At 46.1% G+C, this 24310-nt stretch overlaps 1 protein-coding gene across 4 annotated transcripts in view; it reads right to left on the reverse strand.

Annotated features, from left to right (window-relative positions):
- Positions 1-9158: 9158 nt before the first annotated feature.
- SNRPE (small nuclear ribonucleoprotein polypeptide E) overlaps positions 9159-24310 on the reverse strand; it is a 75433-nt gene continuing 60281 nt past the window's right edge. The window contains exons 3-4 of one of the 4 annotated variants that reach the window (XM_085890106.1): positions 21551-21603; positions 9159-16702 (exon numbers count right to left, since the gene is read on the reverse strand). In XM_085890106.1, coding sequence (XP_085746232.1) covers positions 11297-12208 — 912 coding nt within the window. In that variant the 5' untranslated portion in view covers positions 12209-16702; positions 21551-21603 and the 3' untranslated portion in view covers positions 9159-11296. Of the gene's footprint in view, positions 16703-16857; positions 18376-21366; positions 21604-24310 lie in introns of those variants that run through there. The other 3 variants (XM_085890098.1, XM_085890120.1, XM_085890112.1) reach the window with 3 other exon arrangements.

The raw sequence follows: 24310 nt of genomic DNA on the forward strand, positions 1-24310 counted from the left end.
TTACAATCATTCTTTTGCGGCCTCCTGCCACGCTGTATCGAACGATTTCATTCTTTCTGTTATATATAAAGGTGCTGTGCTTATCACAATAATAACATTTTTATATTTCAAATATCAAGTACGCTTTTTAATTGTTTTTCAACTGAAAAAGCATAAATTGCATATTTTAACATTAGTGTACTCATTTGATTCACCACACGCGCCGTATTGAAGGATTTCACTTGTTGTTATTGTGATCAAAATGCTGATGTTTTGACTTTCTGTAATTAATTTTTAGCCGCGTCTCATGTAGCGAACGCTGCCTCGAAGAGAGCTCCGCGTTGTTCTTCTACTTCTTGTTCTTCTGGTGAAGGCAAAACCTTTATGACGCGGCTCTTGGACACATTTGTCCTTGTTCATATTCTTCTTTTAAAGTTCATATTCTTCTTTTGAACAGCTTCAATCATTCCAACCGTGTGGGGTTGGGGGTGGGCGGTTTTGAGCCAAGTTTGTTTTTTTTATCTTTGTCTGGAGCCAGTTGGATGGGTCTGATGTATGACTGGCGACGATTTGCAATCTTGCCAGGGTACAGGTGATACCTGAGAGGCCACATAGTTCAAAGGCGAGTGTACATACCTCCAGGTCTTGGGCCTCCGCCGTCCTGCCAGCACATGGCCGAATCGCAAAGCAGTCGTCTGTAAACGATACAAAATAGAGACAGACATTTTGGGTTGGGCACATGTCCCGAGTCGTCCCTTCCATTTGCGATGATGATTGATGCTGTGTGTACAACATAAATCAGCCCAGTCGGTCAATACAGCCTTTGAACGGAGTCCGATTAAGACCGTCGCCTGCAGGAGTACTGCAGTGAACGCTGCTTCGGATGCGTACGTTAAGCCGGCTGCCCACGTACCGGTCGCACGCACCATCGTCATGCTTGCTTTGGCTCTTCAACAACAATTGCTGGAACAATAAGGTTGTTGCATCGCTGTTTAACCCGGTCAACGTACGGAGGAAGGTTTCACCCTTTTGTGTGGAGAAAGAAGGAATAATTGGGACATTTCCAGTGCAAGACCAGCAAGTAGTTGTGGGGGTGGGGGGGGGTGGGGTGGTCCCTCAAACTCGAAAGGATTTATATATTTACTTTTAGATCCTCGGGGAGGATCTCCAAGTCTTACTCACGTTGTTGTTCATCTTCTTCTTATGGACTTTTTTGTTTCACAGCCTACAGTTTTCATCGAAACTTCCTGAAACTTGGCATATATATGTAAAAATTCCCTGCGCAGACAGTAACCATCTCTGATTTTGAAAATTCCTCCGAGAAAAAAAAAGTTATGACGTCAAAATATCTCCGCTAATGGAAATCGCCTAAAAAATTATCTCCGAAACGAGGCAAGCTTTTTGAATTGTTTGCGGGAATCGAACACGGCATTAGCAGAGATGAATTACCGCACATATGATACATCACCATGACGTCATATCAATTTTTATGACGTCATTCCTATTTTTTGACATTTTTTTGTTTCACAACCCAGAGTTTTCATCGGATCTTCGTGAAACTTGCCATGTATATGCACAAAGCCCACGCGCAGACAGTAACCATCTCCGATTTTGGAATTTCTTATTAGAAAAAAAGTTATGACGTCATAATATCGCCACTAATGGAAATCGCCTAAAAATTATCTCCGAAACTAGGCAAGCCGTTTGAATTTTGTTTGCGGGAATCAAGCCGGGCATTAGCACAGATAATTTCTCGCAAACCCGATACATCACAATGACGTCACATTCGTTTTTATGACGTCATCATCAAGAGGACGAGGATCTTAGCTCATTTGAGCTTGTTTTCCCCCCGGAAGGCGGGTGATTAATTTCCTTCAGAAAACCCATGTGCAGGTAAACCGACTACCTGACGAACGTGTACCAAGCAGGGCGTTGATGAAACACCCGCACGCTGGGCCCGCGTCGTGCTAAGCCGCGCTCGGCTCCGGCCCTCCGGGGTGCCGCCGCCTCGGCGGGACTACACGGCCTGTGGACGCAACGCGGCCCGCAATTAGCGGGCCGCGAAGGCCGCCCGCTCCTGGTCACAAGTAATTAATCACGTCGAGGTGCTCAGGCTCTGTCGGTCGGCACATCGCGCTGATCGAACCGCTCGGAAAGTAATTAGTGTAATTGCTTCTTGTTAGCTCCCGCGCTCGTTATCTGGAGCCCGTGCTCCAATATCCAATATTTCACTTGGCTCTCTTTAATTTGCAGCCTGGAATTATCTTTTGGTAGGCTGTCTGAGCGGCACAGTGTTGTGATGTTGTGGTGAGGTGAGGTGAGGTGAGGCGTGTGCGTGAGTGGTTCAACCAGCTGCGCATCAATATTGATCATGTGAAACACAATTAAGTTCTTCTTCCTACACTTGACATTGCGATTGTTTGGCTCAGACGAGTCGGACCGCGCAATGCGGCGGCGGTCGTGGTGCTCAGGGTTGTTCCTTGACGTGAGCTGCATCGTGTTTTTCAGCGGACTTCCACTGGCGCTTTGGTTTTCACCACAGCTGCAAGCGCAAGCCACGCCCCTGGTGTCCGCTTCGCCCTGTTTCCGACATTCCACGCCCCTCGTGATAGGTTCGCCCTGTTTCGGATTCGCCACGCCCCTCATCTTGTATACGCACGGTTCAAATCTTGTTCTCTCCTTCGCTTCTTCACGCCTCGTGCAGGACGATGGCCACGCTCTTTCCGCGCTCCTCGTTTCGTTTCGGCCTTGTTCGGGACTCGTTATACGTGCGCTGCAGCATCATAGATAATGTACTATGTACTGTATAGCGCACCACGTGACTTGGACGCCTTCACCGGAACACTTAAAACTGGCGGATATATATATATATATATATATATATATATATATATATATATATTTATTTCATTCTCGAAAGGGAACTTAATGATTGGGGGTTGTTTTGGTCGTGTATTTGTGACGTCATCTATAGTGAGGATGTTTATGGCAACGAATAACACGAGACGTGATATCAAGTGACAAATTAATGAGCCGTTGCTCTCTTCCTTCGGGTGAGGCGGTGGCCCAGAACTTCGCAGTCCCATCTGGGTGTTTTTAGATTCTCTTCCACTGCACCGTCCTTTTTTGGGCATTACATAGTGTGTCCACAAAAGTTGTACAACTGTAAACGGTATCATGACTTTTGATGTACACATGATGGAAACAAACTATAAATGGGCCATCAAAGCAGAATTACCTCCACCACCGATGGTGAAGGTGGTTGTTTTCACCCCCGTTTGTTACTTGTGAAAATTGAAGATTTTTCAAGTATTTGGGTGGTCTTGTGCATTGGTCTGTCTGTCTTTGTTTGTCTGTCTGTTTTATGTTTATTGCCTGAAGGTCACAATTTCAAACAGATCTTCATGAAACTTCATCACATGGTTAAGTTCGTCGTAAGCAAGAAGCATATTGTTTTTGAAGTCAATAGGTCAAATCGTCAACATAGGGCAAAGGTCAACGACCGTGTCAAAATTTCAAAATCCTCAATTTTCATCCGATTGACTTGAAATTTGAAGAGGATTTATATTTGAGGGCACTGAATTCAACCACCAATTATTTTTGAAATCTACATGGACCAAAAGGTCAACATAGACCCAATTTCAACAACTAAGGTCCTCAATTTTCATCCCATTGACTTGGAATTTGAAGAGGATTTGCATTTCATGTCGATGAATGCAATGAACCAGCATTTTTGAGGTCGACATAGGCCAAATTTCTAAAATTGTTAATTTTCTTCCCGTTGACTTGAAATTTGAACGGGATTTGCACCTTTGGTCATTGATATCAACCACCAATTATTTTAAAGGTTAAATTTGTTTTGGGGATTTCACAAGTGTCATGCTCGACACGACATTTTTCTTGTTTGTTCGTGTGCAGGATATCTCAGAAAGCTGTGCACGGATTTGGATGAAACTTGGTGGACACGTTGGGTGTGTGACAAGGACGAACTGATTTGATTTTGGTGAAGATCCGGTTCCGGCAACTAGAATGTTTTAAGTGATTCTTCACCATTGAGAGAAAGGACTAAACACGATATATAGCACGATATCTCAAAACGTTGTGGACTGATTTGGACGAAACTTGGTGGACATGTGTGTGTGTGTACAAGGAAGAATTTATTCAATTTTGGTGAATATCCGAATCCAGATCCGGATCTGAGAATTGTTTAATTTCCAAAGTAATTCTTCACCATTGAGAGATGAGGCAAAAAACAATTTACAGCAGATTTCAAACATAGGGGGCAATACCCCTGGGCGCTCACGTGGTAGCGGCTCGACAAGATAACTAGGGAACCACTGGTAGGCATGGATGACCCACGAAATATGTAATGGAGAACAAAGTAAATACCTATGGATGTTTTTTTTTTAATGTCATGAACCTACTACAACAATCTCCTAACTGCTGCATATGACTCACTCTGAGCATCAAGTACACTTCCCCGCATGATATTTATAGAGTGCATTTTGATTGTTGGCCATTTAATTGTCTTTGCTGTGACTTTTATTTTTACATGGGTAGTCCACATCTCTAATTCTACACCATGAAGTCTTTTGTTTGTACCTTCTATTTGATTAACACAATAGGAGGGTGAGTCGTTTTGCGACATCATTTTGCCTTTGCGTTCATAATATGTGAATATGCTTTAGTTTTGGTTTATCGTGGGATTCCCGGTTCAGGGGTCTCCCTGCAAGGATTTCAGAGGGTTTGCGATTGCGGTTCAATAAAGACTGGACTCAGAATTTTGAATAACTCGCATATATTTTCTTCCGTGCTCAAACCTACTGAGAGCATTGACTTTTTTTTGTGACTCTTTCTGCCATACTTCCTGAGGTTTTTCTGTCCCCATATTTGGCAATTATAGCATTTGACTTAACAATTGATGTGAAATATTGCTTCATCAGAAAATGTCAACCCCATTAACTCTGGGGAACATGAGTTTCAAAATGACGTATGAATGCTAAACGAGGCCTTTTGCGCATTCGTTGTGGATTCGTATTCAGTGACTCTCTTCTGCGAGCCGGGATACTTTTAACCTGTCATTGATAGCATGACATCTGTAATTGAAATAGTCTTTTTAACATAAGTTTCAGCATTTAAACGAAGGAGTGGCAATTCCAGAATGGTTAACCATCATTGTTGCATTCCTGAATGCAAATCGGACTCACGTAAACATCAGAAATACGAAAATATCCAAGGATGAGAGGTGTCAGGTTCCTCCCGTTTCCTGTTAAAACAAGCGAGCGGTGGTCATGGAGTGCAATTTCTATTTTGGTCCCATTACCAAACAATAAATATATTTATAATATACTCATTGGTCCGACTCCCCCCTCCCATCAAAATGATCAATAGTAAATGTGCATTTGCAAGTCATGCCTGGTGTTGGCTTCATGGTTAGGGTGGTGGGCTTGGGATCCTAAGATCCTGAGTTCAAATCCCGCTTAACTGTTGAATTAACACCAGCTGTGGTTGACTCTGCCTGTCATCCTTCCAAGGTCAGCAAAATGAGTGCCAGCTTGCTGGTATACTGTGGCGGAATGGTGACCTGTCCAGGATTGTGTCCAATAGCCTAGGAGTCTGCTTCGGCAGCACCAACGCTCTGCACAGAGTATGGTCCCAATGGATGGATGGATTTGCAAGTTCCAGATATGACCTTCCCATCACTGATAAGAAGCACCCAAACCAGATACGGTGTCTCCCTTCGGAAAATCTGCCTGGTCCATCCGGCTACCACGTAAATAATAGCTGGCACAAGCTATGTGTATTTTCATGTCACGGAGATGTTTTTTTTGTCGAAGAGTTGATAGCCATTACTTTGTTGGTAATGACGGCATTGGCTTTCCAATTGCAGACTCCTTCAATTTCATCAAGTTAACCTTCATATTTCATTTTCATTTCATTAAATCGATCACCAAGCCTGCCGTGTTCACAGGAGGCACTTAGGCAAGGTTCAAAGTCCATTCACTGGCAGCTGCAGTCGAAGATATGTGTAGAACACGCCCATCCACAGTTCAGGCCTTGCAGTAGTCTACATTGTCAGGATTTTTTGCAGTAAGAGCAGCAGTAAGACCTCAGTCCTTTTGGGAAGTTGAGAAGGAGCTCCAACTCTTTCATTGTGCAGAGGCACGCCCCTTTTTCTCAGGTACTCAGGTACAAAGGGCGGAGAATCTCATTGTGAGCCAATGGCCATCAATATCGAGTGCCCAACTGTGTTTACGGACGTCGTGCAGTTGGGTTACTTTTTATTAGGAGGTTTGTGGCAGGATTTTCACTTTGGCAACTGTAAAACATACCAAAAGCAAAAATAAATCTCAAAATCCAATCCGTGGCAGTACCATCTGTGCAGCTGCCCTTCACAGGACAGCTCACCGGGTGACGGGATTAGGGAAAAGGCTTCGGGACCCCCCGATCTTTGATGATAGGAGGGAAACCACGGGGTAACCTTCCAGAGCCAGCTTTCAGTAGTGTGTGTTGGGGTGGTGCTGAGGTGTTCTTAAGCAGGCGGCAGTCTCCTCGAGTTAACCTGAGGCGGTCCCTTCAGGTGAGTTCCTGGAATGTCCTATCTCTAAGAGAGGATGATCACCTGTCTCTGTTATCATCTTAGCTCAAGCGTTTGAACATCGGTATTGCAGCTCTCTGAAGTTCGGAAACCGGATTGCGGTGAGATCATGGTGGGTGGTTACACCTACTATTGGTCTGGTCGCTCTGATGGTTACCGTGCCCAAGGAGTTGATGTAGCTGTTTCCGGTAAGCTGATTCCAATGATAATTGAGGTAACATCAGTCAATGAACGTATTCTGAGATGAAGGATTCGTCACTAATTGGGTGTCATTTCCCTGGTCTCTGTTTATGCTCCGACTGAGGCAAGTGATCTCACCATGAAGGACACATTCGATGCCACGCTAGAGTCTGTGGTTGATCAGTGCCCCAGGCAAGATACTCTTGTCATCTTGCGGGATTTCAATGCATCAGCTGGAACTGATAGTGATGGTTATGAGACGTGTGTTGGTCCCCATGGGTCTGGAACTGTGAACCAGAATAGCACTAAGTTCCTTGACTTTGCAAGAAGTCATGGAGTTGGGGTGGCTGGTTCATGGTTTCAGCACCCAGAGGCTCACCGCTGGACTTGGTATTCCAACGCTGGTGTTGTGGCAAAGGAGATTGACCATGTGCTCGTTGATGGTCGCTGGAGGATAATCCAGAACTGCAGGGTCTACTGGAGTGCTCAGTTCCCCAATACTGACCACCGGCTTGTTGTAGCAACTCTGAAGTTGCAGCTTAAGTCCAGGAGAATGGTACCATCCCAGCCTCAGCTGGATGTTGGCAAGCTCAAAGATGAGAGGGAAACTGAGGAGTTTGCGAACAGGCTGAGTGGGGAATTGGGGGGCCTGGGTGCTTTGGGAGGTCCTGAAGAGTTGTGGAGTGCCTTCAAGACCACCATCCTTGATGTTGCCGGTGGATTTCTTGGAACTCACCGGAGGGCAAAGAAGAATTTGTCTCTCAAGGGACACTGGATACCATTGACCAGAGTCGCAGGGCCAGGCCGAATGGCAGAGCTGAGCTGTTCAGGAAGCTGAGGCGTAAAACTGTACGTGCACTGAGGGTGGACAAGGAGGCCTATGTGCGAGGAATCTGTGAGGGGGTAGAGCATCACCTGTGTTCTAGTGATTCTCGTACTGCTTCAAGAATTCTCGCATTGCGTTCATCCAAGCCCGTCCCTCGGTGTGCTGCAGTTAGAGCTGACGGTGGTGGGCTCTTGACAGAGGAGCCCAGAGTGAAGGCCCGCTGGGCTGGGTACTTTGAGCAGCTGTACCAGGCTGATCCATAAGTTGTCGAGTTGGATGTCAGGGGTGTTACTATCCCAAATGCTGACCCTCCAATAAACTGTGGTCCACCTTCGTTTGTGGAAACACAAACTGCGGTGAACCGGTTGAAATGGGATAAAACTCCAGGGATCTGTGGCATCCATGCTGAACTTCTCAAGGCTGGTGGAAATGCTGCACTCGTGTCGTTGCATGCAGTTTTGTGCTCTGCTGGGAACACAGGCATCATTCCAACTGATTGGAAGAGGAGCCTTGTTGTCCCTCTCTGGAAAGGGAAGGGTGATCGCCAGGACTGCAACAACTACCAAGGGGTGACCCTGCTCTCAGTGCCAGGCAAGGTCTTTGCTCGGATAATTATTGATGTGGTTTGCCACGGTCTGCTTGAGCACCAGCGTCCAGAGCAGTCAGGCTTTACACCAAAGAGGTCAACGATTGACCGTATCCTTGCTCTTCGTGTCCTCACTGAACGCAGACGAGAGTTTCGGCAGGGGATGCTTGCAGCCTATGTTGATCTCTGGAAAGTGTTTGATTCAGTGAATCGGGATGCCCTCTGGAGGATTCTTGGTCTTCGTGGAGGGCCACCAGAACTGATCGATCTGATGTCTGAACTATACTCTGGTACTGAGAGTGCTATGAGATGTGGTGATGCCATCTCTGACTTATTTCCAGTTGTTACTGGAGTTTGTCAGGGGTGTGCACTGGCCCCCACACTTTTCAGCACATGTATGGACTGGATTCTGGAGAGGATATCGGGGATATAAAGCGACGGTGCATCGTTTGGGAATGTCAAAATCTCTGACCTTGATTTCGCAGATGATGCAGTCATCTTTGCGGAGAGACTGGATATCCTTTTGGGGGCCCTCAAGGTGCTGAATGAGGAGTCAGAGCCGCTGGGATTACGTCATTCCTCGGTCAAAACTAAGATCCAGACTTTCAATGACATCTTGGATGCTGCTATCCTGTCTGTACCTGTTTGTGGTGAGGATGTTGAGGTCACAGAGAGATTCACTTACCTTGGCGGTGATATTCATGTCTCTGCTGGCTGTGAGTCAGAGGTCGATAGACATCTGGGTCGGGCCTGGGGAGTCACGGATTCACTGGATCATGGGGTGTGGTGCTGCCAGTACCTATGCGGGAGGACGAAAGTCCGAGTCTTCAGGTCCTTGGTGCTTCCAGTCTTGCTCTATGGATGTGAGACTTAGACTCTGACCAGGGATCTGAGATGGAGACTTAATCCCTTTGCTCCCAGGTCTCTTCGGAGAATCTTTGGCGATTGCTGGTGGGACTTTGTGTCCAACGAACGGTTGCTGTGAGAGACTCAAATAAGATTTGTTACCTGCATAGTCTGTGAGCGTCAGCTGTGGCTATATGGTCATGTGGCTCATTTTCATGTGGTGGAGACCAATGGGCCAACCACGTGCCTCGTGGTTGCAGCAGATTGATCAACATCTCAAGGAGATGGGGATGGGCCTGGCATCTACCTGGGGGATGGGCAGATGGAGGCTCTTTGCCACAATGGTTAAAGGGAATCCCCAACGGAGCACCGAGGCCAAACACCAGTGTTGGTGAGGTTGAAATCAACTTTAATAACACACAAGATACAACGTGCCCGGCTCGGCCAAACCTTCCACAATACAGCACCCCTGCACGGTAACCCCGTGCACCACGCTCGCACGACGGATTAAACTACGTACTCTACTGGCGTAACTACTTTTTTTTTACGAGGTCATTTATCTACTATCATACTTGGTGTTATAAATGAAGAAAGTAGGTGACAGTACATGGCTTCAAATACTGAGGCAGAGTACACAAAGTTAAACAAGGATAATGGTCACTTAATCTGGAGGAGGTCACATAAATCATGTACCAGTCAGTCAGATATACTGAGACCATCACCGGGTCGACTGTCCTCTGGTCTCAGGGATTATTGTGCCCCATGACAGTTTCTGCAAGCATTGTGACCACAATATGACTCTAAGCATCCAAAATAAAATCCTTGAAGTGTTTGGGCTGGTAACGTACACGGTTGGAGCGTCTTGGTGTCCAGACGGTTGGGGACACCGTTAGATGTTCCTCACTGGTGTCGCCGATGGCTTTGGAGTAACCAGGTCTACAGGTGTCAACCCTCGGGGATGCATCAGAACCTAGATCTGGTACCTGGCTACGAGGGATTGGGAAGGATTCAGCACTGTCGGCAGGTGAACACAGCTCATAGGGGATGAATGGGGGGTCTGGTGGTTTTGTTGCTGGTTGGAGGCATACATCCTCGGTTTGTTGTGAACACCATATCCCCGATTGCGAGGGAGTGGGGGCGTATCCTTCCAGTAGTCTGGGACTTTGTACCATTCATACTTTTTCACCCAATAAGCTGCACTCCTGAATTGGGACCCCACAAATTTACGGATGTTGCACCAGGGTCCATCGGTGGCAGAGACGAGGTATCGGTTTCTTGCGCATGACTTGTTACGATCAGAGTACAAATATATCAAATCACCAACTTCCACTGACCCATTTGGGCTTGACGGACCCCATGGGTGCTTTCGACTTCTCACCATGGGGTCGGTTAATGGAACGAAGATGGTGTTGGGTTTATATCATTTGTAAGTCCGAGAAAGGAATTTGTTGATTGGTGAACTGATCCCGCTGGCACCACATCTCTCGGGCCGAGAGTCCCCGTGCACGAACTCGTGAGTTCATACTGGTAGTGGCCAGTGCGAGGGTTAGTGGAGTTACTGGTCCTCCCATCGGCTACTGTCGTAGAAGTTCGTCTTCACATTCACAAACTGCCTTCTCGGCGATGGGATTCTTGTTGGGATTTTTAATGCGACCAATCTCGATGCACATCCAGTGATGTTTAAGAAGCTTATCGTGGACCAGACGTGTGATGCCGGGAGGCGGATCGGTGCGGATGACAGCAAGTGGTCCATCCAATGGCCGGAGCTCTATGCATAAGCGGATCAAGTTGTCGCGGAGAGTGATGTGTTGTTCATTCTCCACAATGCACGATGAGGTGTAGGAAGTGGAACATTCTCGCAATATAAGAACTAGCTGGTGATTGCGTTTGATGATATCTGCTGCGAAGGAGACACCAACAGCACCAGGGGGTTCTCCAGTGGACTGCTTGGTAATGGTATGAGGAATGTTGCGCAATGCAGCACACTGGTGACACCTCGAGGTTACCTGATCGATTGCTCTGTCCAAGTCAAGAGCATAAAAAAAGAGCATCTGAATCACAGAATTGAGTTGATGACGATTCAGGTGATCCAGTTGGATGTGTAATGCTGTTAATAAGCCATTGACTACCTGACGTGGGACAATAATGTACTCACATACCGAGAACAAGAGCTTGTCCCGACGGACAACAACTTGGCCATCTTTGGAAAGTGATGCAACCTGGAGGTAACGTTTGACATCCTTGATGTTGGTCATTTTCTTCGATGGGCGGGTGCCCTGAATCAGGTGAGCAGAGTCCACCTTAAGTCTGCGCACTCTGCCTGAACTGCTATCCAAGCAGTTCTGTTAGCGAAGGGCAGTTTGGTTCGGCCGGAAATAATGTCTTGAGCTGACACCTGCAGGACTACGGCCTCCTCCTCGCGTCTTATGAATGCACAAATTTGACAGGAGGTGTCGGTACAGTCTGGTGCATTGCAGCTGGCAAAATCAGATGGGGCATTGGCGGATCCTGCGAGTTGTCTTACGGTCACTTGATAACGGCTGATGGTGGATAGGAATGTGGATAGACAAGGGCTCGCTGAAAACTCGCCACGACAGAGTTTCTCATACGCTTGTACGCACGGCTCGCTATCAGTGAGGATGGATGCATGATGTTTAGATAGGATAATGAAGGGACTGAAGTGTTTTACTGATACAGCAATGGAAAGGGCCTCCACTTCACATGGCAACCAGGTAGGTTGGCGTCCGCGTAACTTTGCGCTAAAAAACCCAGCAAGGTGAGGTCTTCCATTGCGTGTGATGTACAGAGTTGATCCAATGCTGTGTTTTTTGACAGAACCATCTGTCACGATCCATAGCTGATCACTTGGACGAGGAAGAGTAATAGTACGAGCTGACGAAAAAGCAGCTTGGGCTCTGTGGAAGGCAGAATGCAACTCATCAGTCCACACAACTCTGTCCAGTGATTGGCATCCAGGCACAACATCATCCAAGGGGGATAAGAGAGCGGAGCAGTTGGGGATAACACAAGCGAGAACCTTATATGCCCCGATAAAGGATCTCATTCCCCTGACCTTCTCAGGAGCCGGACAAGTAGAGAGTGCAGCCACACGGTATGGGCTGGCCTGGATAGTACCACTACACCAGATCCATCCTAAGATGGTGGTGCTCTTTGGAGATACAACTGTCTTCATAGCAGAGAGGCAAAGTCAACATTTATACAGAGCCTGCAACACCATTCTCCAGTTCTGGAGAAGTTCGTCCAATGTGTCACCACCGCAATAGAGGTCATCAGCGAGTTTGGCGACGGCCCCCTTCTCTAAGAGATCACCAAGGACACGACACACGAGTTCTTCGAGTGCCGTATCTGATCCAGGCATACCCATCGCGGATCTGGTATACACACGTATTCCCCGGAAAGGTGTGGCTACACCGCAGTACTTCATGGACTGGCGAGATAATGGGATTTGGTAGAAGGCACTCGTAAGGTCGGTAGTAATTAGATACTTCCATTGAGCAATTTTGCGGAGGATGGAATCTACGTTTGGCAGAAGAGAGGGTTGGGGCTTGCTGTATCGGCCCACATCAGCAAAGGCTGTGACTAAGCGGAACCCGCCACTGGGCTTCTTGATCAAGAATGAAGGATTCAGGTATTCCACAGTAATCCCCATGTCCTCAGGGCGAGCAAAGACTCCAAGCTTTTCTCGTTCATCAAATTTGTGTTGTAGTCCACAGAGTTTATCTTGCGCATACATGAGCTCGGCGTACTGCATGGCGATTAAGGCTCCCTTCCTGAGAACCATAAACGTATGTGGTACCGTCACGCAGGATAACTTGATGCTTCGCAGGGCGGATCGAGATGTCATTAAACTCCAAAAAAGGTGTTCCTGCTAGTACTTCTAAATCAAGATTTTCGACAACCAGGCCCTCAAACTGAAATTCCCTTCCGTCGCGAGTCAGGGTCAGTCTGGTCTCACCAACCACTTGAAGAGGGGAAGACCCATCAGCCTGACGAGCGGACTGTGCACTCTTCTGAATCTTGGCTCCAAACCTCCTTACAATTGTCTCACGAATCAGGTTACCCGTGGCCCCACTGTCGATGATAACTCGGGTTGTGTGGTGGCCGTGGAAGGTGTCTAGATATGGAGACTGGCGAGTCTGGACACGCGAGATAGTGGACGGTTCTGTATAGTCTATACTATGTTATTAACTACCTTGTCCATATGGGCAAATGTTATGTCTCCAGACTCGTCGTATGACTCTTCAGTTATGTCAGCCACATGGCGCGCTCTGGCGATGTACCGACGATCTCGTTCAGGGAGGAAAGGACACTCACTGAGGAAATGACTGTAATCAGTGCGGCGTACTTGTTTTCAGAGGGGACAGGACTTCGTAAGGTTGTTGGAACAAGTCCCCGAAAAGACTTGACAGGTTTTGACGATCATGGGAACGATGCCGGGCGGGGGACCTGTGGTCGAGACGTTGACGTGCGCAAGGACGTTGTACCTAAAGCAGCATGGAGCTCATCTAATAGTGAGTCAAGCACCTGGGATATCTCCGGTTTGATGGAGGCTAAAGTGTGGGACCTGAGTTCAGTTCCGTAGCGTTGTTTGACGAGTCCGGGAGTCCACATTTTGTCAAGGCGAAGCCATGTGAGCACAATAGAGTTCTCCAACGAGGGAGATAATTCCTCATCTTTCCTGATCGCCTGGTTATGGTGGAAGATGCCGTCATCTTGTCGAAGCAAGTTATCCTCCACAAACGCCATCAGGCGTTGGTATAAGTCTTTATGGTGCTCTTCGGGGTTATGGCGTATCGCTGCAAAGTCAATGAAGTGTGCGCCTGTCGACTGGAATCCAAAATGTTGTCGAATCGACTGCCATATGTCAACTACAGAGGTGGAGTTTCGGACTATGGTGTTGCGGGATATCACAGGGCAGTAGTTTGCAATCTGACCCAGCATAAGTTCCAGTACGGTGACTTTCTGTTGGGCAGTGTGATGCTGCACAATGGGGACATCCTCACCATCATCCACAAGTCCACAAAGAGGGAACGCTCTGCTCTTCTTCTCCCAGGTGACACCCTCAATGAGGAAGGGAGCAAAGATGGGATCGAGTGATTAAAATATAAAGAAAATTGTCTCCAATTTTCAAATGAGTTCACTGTTTCACTCTTGCTAAGTGACTACTGCTTCGGTGCACGGCGTGTGGTGGCCATTTTGACGACGGGCACGTTGTATAGACGATGTTTATGACAGCTACAGAGTGAGCTGGTTGGCCGCTCACCTTCTTGTGAGGTGCGATTGGGGTACGAAGATGGCTCTCGTAACAGTGACGTTCTGCCAATCGCTGTCTCCGGGGTGAAGAGTGCGTGGAATCGTATCCCGACGCTGCCACCACGCCACAATGGTTAAAGGGAATCCCCAACGGAGCACCGAGGCCAAACACCAGTCTTGGTGAGGTTGAAATCAACTTTAATAACAAACACGATACAACGTGCCCGGCTAGGCCAAACCTTCCATAATACAGCACCCCTGCACGGTGACCCCGTGCACCACGCTCGCACGACGGATTAAACCACGTACTCTACTGGGGCTTGGAGTACCGGTGGAAAGTGGACGTGGCGACGCGGTGCTCTGGCACATGCTCCCATACCTGACCTGACTTTTCCAAGTGTTTTGGCTTATTTTGTTTGAGCTTTGTGAGCCATTTTAGGTCGCAATCCTTATCTCACATGTACGATATACAGAACCATGCCCCAATCAACATCGTGGCTCAGGAGTTCAGCACCTGCATGCCAAGCATTCTGGGGCAGATTATTGTCATTTTGAAAGTCCTGCATTTGGGATTTTTGGTTTGAACTGTTGACAGAAATCTAACCTTGCATAGCAGTCCTCCTCCTGTAAAGGCCCAGTCACACCTTGATGTTTTAGCCAGCAATGGCGACGTATCAAAATGTATGTAAAACGCTGGCTTACGTTGAACTTTTGATAGTTTTTTTTTTTAAGATTTGGACGTATTCATAACGAGTTGGTCGTATGCATAACATATTAGTAATGGACACAGAACGTTTCGTTGTGTTATAGATAACTTATACCAACGAATGCTTAGCCTGTTGTCGGCGTTCACAACCTATGCCCAACTATAGTCTAACTTATGCATAGCGCGCTGCACGTATCGCCGACGATCACGTGGTGTAGCCTATTAAAAGACTACCGCACACCGATTCAAATCATAACCACCGGAGAAATGGAAGTGTCAACATCGCAGTCACACCGTGGCGATCTTGCCAGCATATGCCGACCTCTGAAAAATGCGTTGAAAACGCTGGCGCACGTCGAATACGGTATGGGTAAGTTTGGTATACGTGACTAGAATGCTAAAGTACGCTATCATACGTCGTCGTAAGTGGAGTACGACTTGTAATTTTAAACGTGTTAAACATTTTACGACGTACTTGCCGTATGCCTCACACGTTCCGCATGCGATGGGAATAAGTTGTACGCACGATATGCGATCGTTGGCACACGTCGACAAAAGTTACTCATAAGTCGAAACATGTCAAGGTAATGGTTTGCCTCAGTGTTCCAGACTCCCTGGTTTTTTTTCTTCGGTATGACGGTGATGTTGACACTTCAATTTCTAGTGCGGTTATAATATAATAATTAATAGGCTGCCGCTCAACGATTTAAATCATAACCGCACTAGATATCGAAGTGTCAACATCACCGTCATACCGAAGAAAAAAAAACCCCAGGGAGTCTGGAACACTGACGCTAACCATTACCTTGACGTGTTTCGACTCATGAGTAACTTACAAGTAACGTGTGTGGACGTGTGCCAACGATCGCGTAACGTGCCTACAACACGTTACTCATAGGTTAGAAATATGTTTCGGGTACGCTAAACATTACCTCGACGCGTTTCAACTTATGATTAACTTACAAGTAACGTGTGTCGACGTGTGTCAACGATCGCATAACGGGCCTACAACTTATGATTAACTTACAAGTAACGTGTGTTGACGTGTGTCAACGATCGCATAACGGGCCTACAACTTATGGCCAGCGTAGCGGAACTTGAGTCATACGCTGGCATAAGTAGTAAAATTTCAAGCATGGAAAATCTGAGGACAACCGCAAAGTACAACGATGAAAGCCAGCGTACTACGACGTATGGCAGTGTTTTTCAGCGTGCTCTCAATGTTTCCAAAACTTACCCATAATGTATTCGACGTGCGCCAGCGTTTTAGACAAATTTTTCAAAAATCGGCATAAGCTGGCTAAAACGTCAAGGTGTGACTGGGCCTTTACATTTGAACTACCTGAATCTTGTAAGCATGTTCATTCGGGTTCATTTTGAGAATTTTGTGCACTGTTGATTGTGGGTTGTTGAGTTTACCACATGCACGTCACAATGCCTCTCATGGACTCCTCAAATACTTCCTGGACGATGGCTGCAGTCTCCTCTCTGATTCGAGGCCTTCCACCTGGATCGTGGTTTGTCGTTCACTGACCCAGTTTCCTTGAACTTTTTTCATTCAATCGATAAGAGTTCCACTGTGGTGCATTGTTCCTGTAACGAGCAGTTAATTTTCTTCTCATAGCTTTTATGGGCTTCTGTTCTGCTCGGCAGAATATCAAGTTAACCTTTTGTTTTGCTGTCGCCATTTTCAATCAGTTTCAGAATCTGAAATGAAAACAAACAAACAAACAATAACACAACATCAACATCAACATCAACAAAACTTTTTGAATGATGCTTTCAGATGCTGTTTATAGTTTGTGTCTTACGTGTACATCCAGTCATTAAAATTTAAAGTTGCATAAGAAGTTTATAATTACCTTTATATTCCTCTGCTTATGATTTTCCATGTTATTGTTATGTCTGTCCGCCGATGCAGGGGGAGATGCATCAAATTTTCAACAAACCGTTATAATGAAAATATGGAGAAGACAAATTAAAAATAGGGCCATCTGTCCTGGAGTTCACCTGGATCAGGCGCAACAGTCACTCAAACCCCCTCACAAACCCCCGTTGACCCTGAATTTTTCAATGCCACGAACAAACTTTGGTACATCACGGGTGATGAAGGTTGTGGTCAAGTTTCATTGAAATTGCGTGTGTAGTTCAGAGAAGAGAGCAAATACTTATTTTGGGGGAGTCAAACCCAGCCCCGTAGACCCCATTAATGAGCGCAGATTTTTATACGGTCGATATACTTTAGTTCATCATGGGTGATGAAGGTTGTGGTGAACTTTCATCAAAATCGTGTCTATTTTCGGAGAAGGGAACAAATACTTATTTTGGGGGTTCAACCCCCACCCCGACTATAGACCCCCGTAATGAGTGCAGATTTTGATGCAGTCAATATACGTGCTGAAGGTTGTTGTCAAGTTTCATCGAAATTGTGTATGTAGTTTGGGAGAAGAGAGCAAAAACCTAATTGGGGGGGGGGGGGTCAAGAAAAACCCCAAAGACATCCTGAAGGAGTACAGATTTTTGTTTGGTCGACACTTTGATATATCATGGGTGATGAAGGTTGTGGTCAAGTTTCATAAAAATTGTTCGTGTAGTTTCGGAGAAGAGAGCAAATCCCTATTTTTATTGGGGGGGGGGGAGGTTCAACTCGCCCCATCCCCCATTGACCTCTTAATGAATGCAGATTTTGATGCAGTTGATACACATTACACGTAATGAAGATTGCGGTCAAGTTTCAACAAAATTGTTTGTGTAGTTTGGGAGAAGAGAGCAAATACCTCTTTTGAGGGGGGTAAAACCCCCTTCCCCCACCGTCGACCCCGTTAATGAGCGCAGATTTTGATGCGATCGATACACCTTCGTTTGGCATCAGATATGAATGCTTGTGGCCAAGTTTCATCAAAACCGTGTGTTTGGTTGAAGCGATAATGACTTCGATGTGTTCACCCACTCACTGACTCACTCACATACGGACACTGCTCAATCGCATTAGCTCACCTGACTAAAGTCCAGGTGAGCTAATAATTGGATCAAAATGTGAAACAGTAAATACACATGAGCTTTATCAGCCTGTCCACCACTGCACAGCACGAGACGGCCAGGTATTTTTTTCTGAATCACTTCCAAGTTTCTTTATTTTGTCCGCTTGCATTTTGAGATGTTTTTTATAGTTTATTTGGCAATTGCATGTTGGAGCAGGATTCAATTTCGAGTTTTGCCTGCTGGTTGCATAATCATCATCATCATCAAAATAAAGACGAATTACTGCACTGTAGTCCCAAGGAAGCCAGACATAACGCACGCACGCACGCACGCACGCACGCACACACTAAAATTTAATGACCATTCATTATATATTGTTACAAATTCTGGCCCGCCTGGAGTGCGATCGGCTGCGTACCTCTAATGGCAGCCGCGTCGCCCACCGGACGGAAAATTCAGTCGTGTGCGCGCCTCGACCCGGGACCACTGCTCGCAACCCTCACGACTTAGCGCCCAGAGGGAGAGACGAGCCTTCGACGATCCAGAGCCCGACGAGTCCAAACACGACGATCCAGAGCCCGACGAGTCCAAACACGACGATCCAGAGCCCGACGAGTCCAAACACGATGATCCAGAGCCCGACGAGTCCAAACACGAAGTCCCAGGCAGGAGAGAGGAAGAATCCACTGCGATGATCCAGGCAGGAGAGAGGAAGAAGCCAACGCGATGATCCAGGCAGGAGAGAGGAAGAATCCAACGCGATGATCCAGGCAGGAGAGAGGAAGAATCCAACGCGATGATCCAGGCAGGAGAGAGGAAGAAGCCAACGCGATGATCCAGGCAGGAGAGAGGAAGAATCCAACGCGATGATCCAGGCAGGAGAGAGGAAGAATCCAACGCGATGATCCAGGCAGGAGAGAGGAAGAATCCAACGCGATGATCCAGGCAGGAGAGAGGAAGAATCCAACGCGATGATCCAGGCAGGAGAGAGGAAGAATCCAACGCGATGATCCAGGCAGGAGAGAGGAAGAATCCAACGCGATGATCCAGGCAGGAGAGAGGAAGAATCCAACGCGATGATCCAGGCAGGAGAGAGGAAGAATCCAACGCGATGATCCAGGCAGGAGAGAGGAAGAATCCAACGCGATGATCCAGGCAGGAGAGAGGAAGAATCCACTGCGATGATCCAAGCAGGAGAGAGGAAGAATCCAACGCGATGATCCAGGCAGGAGAGAGGAAGAATCCAACGCGATGATCCAGGCAGGAGAGAGGAAGAATCCAACGCGATGATCCAGGCAGGAGAGAGGAAGAATCCAACTCGATGATCCAGGCAGGAGAGAGGAAGAATCCAACGCGATGATCCAGGCAGGAGAGAGGAAGAATCCAACGCGATGATCCAGGCAGGAGAGAGGAAGAATCCAACGCGATGATCCAGGCAGGAGAGAGGAAGAATCCAACGCAATGATATAGGCAGGAGAGAGGAAGAATCCAACGCGATGATCCAGGCAGGAGAGAGAGGAAGAATCCAACGCGATGATCCAGGCAGGAGAGAGGAAGAATCCAACGCGATGATCCAAGCAGGAGAGAGAGGAAGAATCCAACGCGATGATCCAGGCAGGAGAGAGGAAGAATCCAACGCGATGATCCAGGCAGGAGAGAGGAAGAATCCAACGCGATGATCCAGGCAGGAGAGAGGAAGAATCCAACGTGATGTCCACCAAGAGCGAGAAGCACTCGACCCCGACAGAGAGAGAGGAAGAATCCAACGTGATGATCCAGGCAGGAGAGAGAGGAAGAATCCAACGCGATGATCCAGGCAGGAGAGAGGAAGAATCCACACGATGATCCAAGCAGGAGAGAGGAAGAATCCAACGTGATGATCCAGGCAGGAGAGAGGAAGAATCCAACGCGATGATCCAGGCAGGAGAGAGGAAGAATCCAACGCGATGATCCAAGCAGGAGAGAGAGGAAGAATCCAACGCGATGATCCAGGCAGGAGAGAGGAAGAATCCAACGCGATGATCCAGGCAGGAGAGAGGAAGAATCCAACGCGATGATCCAGGCAGGAGAGAGGAAGAATCCAACGTGATGTCCACCAAGAGCGAGAAGCACTCGACCCCGACAGAGAGAGAGGAAGAATCCAACGTGATGATCCAGGCAGGAGAGAGGAGGGGGCTCAAACACGACGTCCACCAAGAGAGAGCGAGCCCACGTACGGTCCGCCCTATATAGCGCGGGGCTCCGCCCCTTCGCTCCACCCCCTTTTTGGCTCAGCCTCTGCTCTAGGCCTTTCGAGAAGCTCCTCGAAAAGGGGCGTTTCCTCCTCACGGCCGCCTCACACCCCGTATCCACCAATCGCCAGCGAGCTCTCGCAGCCTCTCCCGTCAGCCCCGGCGCCGCAAAAAAAGGCGGGAAAACTCGCGCGCAGTTGTAGGCCTTTCACGGGGCCTTCGTTTGAAGTCTTCGGACGGTCCAAAATAACGATAGAACAGAAAAACGGCTATCTCAAAGAGTCGTAGCCCGATGAATCACACAAATTCCCTTTAAACAACGGTGGGGGAACTATCTGCACATAAACTTAGCGTCATAACTGATCTAAGGCCCTTTATGGTGTATTGCGAATTTCCACAGCCGTAACAATATAAACACATCCTTGCAAATACACACACATACATACAAACACACATACAGATAAATTATGAACTGGTAAGTACTCACAATAGCTATTTTATTTGAAGTTATAACGTTAACTTATAAGCAATTTCACCGAGAGCCGCTGCTGTGCCGCTGATGCAGTGCCCCTGCACTTTCGAGTTAGAATTAGTAATTTTTTCCACGGTGCCTGCAATAACTCACCGACTCTTCATGCAACGCACCGAGGAATCTTTAACCTTCACCAACGGATTCGAGCAGAAGGAACACCTGGCTTAAGATCCATCTTTGTGATGCAATGCCTAAACAAATAGTTGTAATGTCGCCATTTTTTTAATTTGAAACTCTTAGAACAGATAAACCCCGACCCTGATAAATGATCTCACCCTAAAATATGCATACATTTCGTTTTAAACCTCATCTGGTGGAAAGCTGGATACTCGTGTTGAACTTTAACCCACATGAACTGCTCTTTATAATTAACACCAGACTTGCCATCACTTTGCAATTACTTGGAATTAATTGATGGAATTACTTTGTATAACTTCGTACACCTGCTGACTGATGAGCATCAAAAGGACGAAACAACCTCTCGTAACTTAATCAGGGTACATAACGAAGGATTAAACTCGAAAGCATGTGAAAATGCAAAGCCTGCCTGCATTTGTATTCAGACTTCTTATTCGAAACATGACGAAAACATGAGAAAGTAGAAGGGCTCTCGGAAGAGCACATACCTGCAACACGTAATTCCTGATCCACGAGAACATATCGGGCCCAATACATTTTTGAAATATCATGCTATACATCGTTTTAGCCTGATCTCTCAATGGTGAAGAATCACTTTAAAAAGCAAATAACTCTCGTATCCAGATCTGGATTCAGATCTTCACCAAAATTGAATCAATTCTTGTCACGCACCCAACATGTCCACCAAGTTTCATCTGGATCCGTCCACAACTTTTTGAGATATCCTGCACACAAACAGATAGACAAACAAGAAGACGATGTCGTGCAAAGCACGATACTTGCAGAATTCATTAAACAAATTTCACCTCAAAAATAATTTATGGTTCAATTCAATGACCCAATGTGCAACTCCTCTTCAAATTTCAAATGAATCGGATGAAAATTGAGGATTTGAGAAACACCACCTTAGTTGTTGATCTTTGGACTATGTTGTCCTTTTGGTCAATGTTGACCTCAAAAATAATTGGCTGGTTGAATTAAGTGACCTGAAATATAAATCCTCTTCAAATTTCAAGTGAATTCGATGAAAATTGAGGATTTTAGAAATCTCACGTTAGTTGTTGACCTTTGGTCTATGTTTACTTTTTGGTCGATGGTGACCACAAAAATAATTGGCTCGTTGAATTCAGTAACCTGAAATATGTCCTCTTCAAATTTCAAGTCAATCGGATGAAAATTGAGGATTTAAAAAATCTCACCAAAGTTGTTGACCTTTGGCCTATGTTGACATTTTGACCTCAAAAACAATATTCCTCTTCCTTATGACAAACCCTACCGTGTGGTGAAGTTTTGTGAAGATCGGTTTAGAATTGTCACCAGCAGGCGACGACAAGACAAGACAAGACAAGACAAAATCAACCAACCAATATACTTGAAAAATCTTCGATTTTGCAAGTAACAGACAAACAGAAAGAGGTGAAAACATAACCTCCTTCACCTTCGGTGGCAGAGGTAACTAGAAGGGCACTCATTTGAGCGCATACCTCCACCTGGATTCAGATCCTCACCAAAATTGAATCAATTCCTCCTCGTCACACACCCAACCAGTCCACCATGTTTCATCTGAATCAATCCATAACTTTTTGAGACATTGTGATTTATATCAGTTTACCACTCTCTCAATGGTGAAGAATCACTTTAAAAAAAATTCTCATATCCAGATCTGTATTCGGATCTTCACCAAAATTGGATCAGTTCGTCCGTGTCTCACGCTCAATCTGCCCACCAAATTTCATCTGAATCTGTCAAGAACTTTGAGATATCGTGCACACAGACAGCCAGACAAACAAGCAGTCATAAACTGGTACTTACGAAATTGTCAACTTGACCTCTGACTGTCTAATAAAAGCTGTCTCTCGGGAAGGTAGCGACGCAAACCAGAAGTTTCTATGATGATTCTGTACCAAAGCATCAAAAATTGAATGTTTTATCTCACTGTGACCTTGACCTTTGACTGATTTTGACCAAAACCGAATCAGCGCTAGCCATCACCCTACTGAATCACGTGGTGCAATTTGACATTGGTAGCTTCTTCCGTTTGAGTTATCTGTACCAAACCATCAAAATCGAATATTTGACCTCACTGTGACCTTGACCTTTGACAGATTTTGACCAAAACCTAATCAGCACTAGCCATCACCCTCCTGAATCACGTGGTCTAATTTGACATTGGTAGCTTCTTCCGTTCTCGAGTTATCGTGCCTACAAACAAACAAACAAACAAACAAACAAACAAAACACAAACAAACAAACACACAGAAACGGAAGTCATCAATATACTTACGAAATCATTAGATTTCGTTAGTAACAAGCAGTCATAGACAGGTACTTACGAAATCGTCAACTTGACCTCTGACCTTGTCTAATAAAAGCTGTCTCTGGAGAAGGTAGCGACGCAAACCAGAAGTTTCTACGACGATTCTGTACCAAACCATCAAAAATCGAATGTTTGACCTCACTGTGACCTTGACCTTTGACCGATTTTGACCAAAATCTAATCAGCACTAGCCATCACCCTCCTGAATCACGTGGTGTAATTTTACATTGGGAGCTCCTTCCGTTCTCGAGTTATCGTGACTCCAAACACACAAACAAACAAACAAACAAACAAGCAGTCATAGACTGGTACTTACGAAATCGTCAACTTGACCTCCGACCTTGTCTAATAAAAGCTGTCTCTCGAGAAGGTAGCGACGCAAACTAGAAGTTTCTACGATGATTCTGTATCAAACCATCAAAAATCATAACATCAACCAAAGCAAAAATCTTCATTTCTCCACGCAATTAAACCTTAACGTAACTCTACGACGCGTCTGCTCGAGCGCACTGCATCATGGAACGACCCGTGACGCGGCGAGTGAAATATTTTTTATACAATCTTAAAACGTCTCCAAAACATCCCATTTTTACCAGAATTTCGACAACCGAGTTTTAAGCGTCCAAAGCGATCGCAAAAACCGAAGACAAAATTAAAATCGAAGTTAAAACGAACTCGTAACGTCGAGCGAAGCAAAAATACTCCATTTCTCCATGTGAATTTACGGAATTATGTTTGACCTCACTGTGACCTTGACCTTTGACCGATTTTGATCAAAATCTAATCAGCACTAGCCATCATCCTCCTGAATCACGTGGTGTAATTTGACATTGGTAGCTTCTTTCGTTCTCGAGTTATCGTGCCTACAAACAAACAAACACAAACAAACACACAAACAAACACACAAACAGAAACGGAAGTGATCAATATACTTACTAAATCTTTAGATTCCGTAAGTAACAAGCAGTCATAGACTGGTACTTACGAAATCGTCAACTTGACCTCTGACCTTGTCTAATAAAAGCTATCTCCAGAGAAGGTAGCAACGCAAACCAGAAGTTTCTACGATGATTCTGTACCAAACAATCAAAAATTGAATGTTTTGGATGTTTGAC

The sequence above is a fragment of the Eptatretus burgeri genome, chromosome 1, assembly GCF_056783735.1.
Source record: "Eptatretus burgeri isolate ZD-2024b chromosome 1, Ebu_testis_v1, whole genome shotgun sequence".
Classification (NCBI taxonomy): domain Eukaryota; kingdom Metazoa; phylum Chordata; class Myxini; order Myxiniformes; family Myxinidae; genus Eptatretus; species Eptatretus burgeri.